This window comes from Patella vulgata, chromosome 1, assembly GCF_932274485.2.
Source record: "Patella vulgata chromosome 1, xgPatVulg1.2, whole genome shotgun sequence".
NCBI lineage: Eukaryota > Metazoa > Mollusca > Gastropoda > Patellidae > Patella > Patella vulgata.
The window spans coordinates 20963497-20966932 of NC_065879.2; the positions used below are offsets into that span (position 1 = coordinate 20963497).

At 37.8% G+C, this 3436-nt stretch overlaps 1 protein-coding gene across 1 annotated transcript; it reads right to left on the reverse strand.

The window, feature by feature from the left end:
• Positions 1 to 1812: 1812 nt before the first annotated feature.
• Positions 1813 to 2637, reverse strand: LOC126811620 (uncharacterized). The gene is made up of 2 exons (XM_050537411.2): positions 2251 to 2637; positions 1813 to 2112 (listed from the first exon to the last, which is right to left on the reverse strand). The coding sequence occupies exons 1-2, from the start codon at positions 2635 to 2637 to the stop codon at positions 1813 to 1815; spliced, it is 687 nt and encodes a 228-aa protein (XP_050393368.2).
• Between the last annotated feature and the right edge of the window lie 799 nt (positions 2638 to 3436).

The window sequence follows — 3436 nt, forward strand, 5'->3', positions numbered from 1 at the left end:
ATATTATTATATACTTTATTAAATTCTTAAAGGACAAACGATTATGTCACCCACTAAAGTACAAGCTCTTAACAAAACAAGATTACTAGATCAAAAAAAATTTCACAACTATATTACATGTAATTCGGCGTTCGATCCACAAAGGTCGTATCCAGTTTCGTTATTTATAGTTCAGAATTTATACTTTTACTTGTCTTCAATACACTTCATGCCATGGAGACCAAGGTCATATTTCAATAAAACGAAAAGTTAAGCTAATAGCTAACAGCTGGGGCAAACATGGCGCCTATGTCCGTTCCGGATCCTAAGCTGCCTTGGTTCCCCATTGTCAGTGGTGTAGGACGGAGGGCATGGCAACGTACAACGTATCGTCTTTCGGATGCGACGAACAACCGCGGCGCCGTGAACACATGCGTATAAAATAACCCCTGAAAGTTGAAATTAGAAATGCGAGTAGGCCATAGCCTTGCTGTACGGGAAAAATTTCCCTCATAGGACACTGTATGTCAAATGCCCGTCCGCTGTCCGGGTAAAATTACCTTTACAGGACACTGTATGTTATATACCCGTCTTCATTAGCCCAATATTAGCAGAACAGTAGAACGTTAAACCCGACTTCATTTCATTTTTTCTAAGCTGTTTTCTCTGGGTCCTCCAGTTTCCTCCCACTGCTAAAGACCCCTACGCGCAAGCGAATTACTGAAATAAAATTGAACCATGTGTTAGTCCCGAAATGCCCTAGTTTGTGTCCACTGGACGTTAAACATTCGTTTTCAATGACACTCGTTATTTCATATTTGTTTTTTCTAATATTGACACTAATGGACACCGTGACCGAAGGTGGTCCAACTCTATATATGCCCTGGCGGAGGTCACTTAAATTATCCAATTAATATTAGCCAATGAAATATCAGATATGGAATGGGGTTTGGCGTCCTACCTTCCTGCACCAACTCAGACTCCTAAGACGAATAGGAAATTAAATGAAGTAGGGTTTAACCTCCTACTGAAGACAATAGCGAAGGAAATGGAATGGGGTTTAACATCCTATTGAAGACGAATAGGAATGAAATGAAATGGGGTTTAATTTCCTATTGAAGACGAATGGATAATGGAATCAAATGGGTTTAGCGTCCTATTGAAGACGAATAGGTAATAAAATGGGGTTTAACGTCCTATGGAAGACGAATAGGTAATGAAATAAGATTGGTTTAACGTCCCATTGAAGACGAATAGGTAATGAAATGGGGTTTAACGTCCTATTAAAGACTAATAGGTAATGATATGAAATGGGGGTTAACTTCCTATTGAAGACGAATAGGTAATGAAATCAAATGGGGTTTAACTTCTATTGAAGACTAATAGGTAATGACATCAAATGGGGTTTAACTTCCTATTGAAGACGAATAGGTAATGACATCAAATGGGGTTTAACTTCCTATTGAAGACGAATAGGTAATGAAATCAAATGGGGTTTAACTTCCTATTGAAGGCGAATAGGTAATGAAATCAAATGACTAGGTAATAAAGTGATTAGGGTATGTAGAAAGGACCAGTGGTAAGAGGAACCGAAATGAAAGAACAGATGGGACGTAAATAAGTTGCTAGATTATGTATGGTTCATACAATAATTGGCTTGCGCGTAGGTATTTTAGGAGTGGGAGGAAAGCGAAGGACCTAGAGAAAACCACCAAGGTTTTATCTAAGTGGAAATAAAGAGTTGCTGTTAATTACACTGTATTATTTTGTTGTGGGAGACCTCTGCTTATCTGAACTTGTTACCTAAACTATTTGTCTTTATGGCACATTACGCTAACAACAGATTATCCTACATTTTTCTTTCTCTTTGAACAAAATATACCAATTTCTGAAAAACTCCCTAAAGTTTCGCCCCCATATAAGGTAATAAATGAAATTACATGAAAAACTGGCGTAATAGAACAACTGAAACAGGTGCTGCACGGCCCGGTCGGTAAGGGAAACTGACAATTCCGTAGTAAAAAGATGACGTAGTTTGTTCACGTGACTGGGTAATGTTAAAAGTAAGTAAGAAACAGAAATAACGAACAGAAGTCGCGTCACCCTTAGTAACGACCTTTCCTTTCTAGATAACGTCGTGTGTCGTATATCGGGACGCGGATGTCGTAAATGGGAAACGTTTTTCACAAACACGACTATAATAAGAATCATTAGAACAATCGATGGTAAAGCTAATGTTATGACAATGTCTACGATAGTAAATACGGCTACAACAGTTCCATATTGTTCGGGTACTATACAGTACGACGTGTTGTTAAACACAACGACTTTCGTTGACCATAGAGCAAAGTCGTAAAGTAAAAGACTGAACACAGCCAGTCCTATGACGACCAGAAAGGTGCGGTGAACGGTACACAGTTTAGACGCTTTCGACAGGTGGAAAGTAATGATGTAATTTTCGATGGCAATACATACGATCAACCAGACAGATAAGAAACCACACACATATGATGTATATATCACGGTTTGGCACCACCCTTCCTGATGAATCAATCGCACCCCTGTGATTTCCAACCAAACAACGAATAAGGCCAGTAAGAAGGCACTGTTACTTGCGGAAAGTCCCGCTAGATAAATGTTAGACGAAATAGTCCTCATTTTAGCCGACGAAAACACGAGAAATGAAATTAGGTTTCCCAGAACTCCAAAAACACATATAACAGGCTGAAGGTAGAGGGTTAAACACGTGGTAACGCGTGACAAAATGTCTTGTTCCCATTGGTAGTCTGTATCATCCAGTATAATGTGCCCTAATGTAAGGTTTGGCTTTTCCGATACGGATAAATCATTTAACGGGTTATCCATATTCATTTGTATCGGACGGGAGTAATGGTTCTTTAATTGCGCACACTTTATACTTCAATTTCAATTCGAAACTCCGCGAAGAAATGACTTTCAAAAAAAGTGTGTAACAACCTAAAACAGCAATATGGACACGACTTCGCACGATTTACCAATGCAATACAAAGGATTTAACATTTATTTTGTTTACAGTTATCCAGTCAATGTTTTCTTAATGGTAGCCATTTTCGTTTAGTCCTGTTTAACCAGCCTTTATATTGCATTGTTTGTAAATCGAAGATTGTTGACTTTGTTTCCAATAATGCAATATGACACTTTTTCCTAAATCTCGATGTAATATGACGTCATTTCGTATATTGAAAAAATGCAGGATGGCGTCACTTGCTATATTTCAAAAATGCAATATGACGTCACATCTTATATAGTAAATATACAATATCGTATTTAAAATGAGATGTGGCGAAACTTCATTTAATGTAAAACGAAATATTGCTACAACTTCTCTGTTGTAAAAATCTAATATAACTTCGCTTCTGATATTTCAAATCATTTTCACGGATGATAAATTAACCAGATTGTGTAAATTTTTCCACGG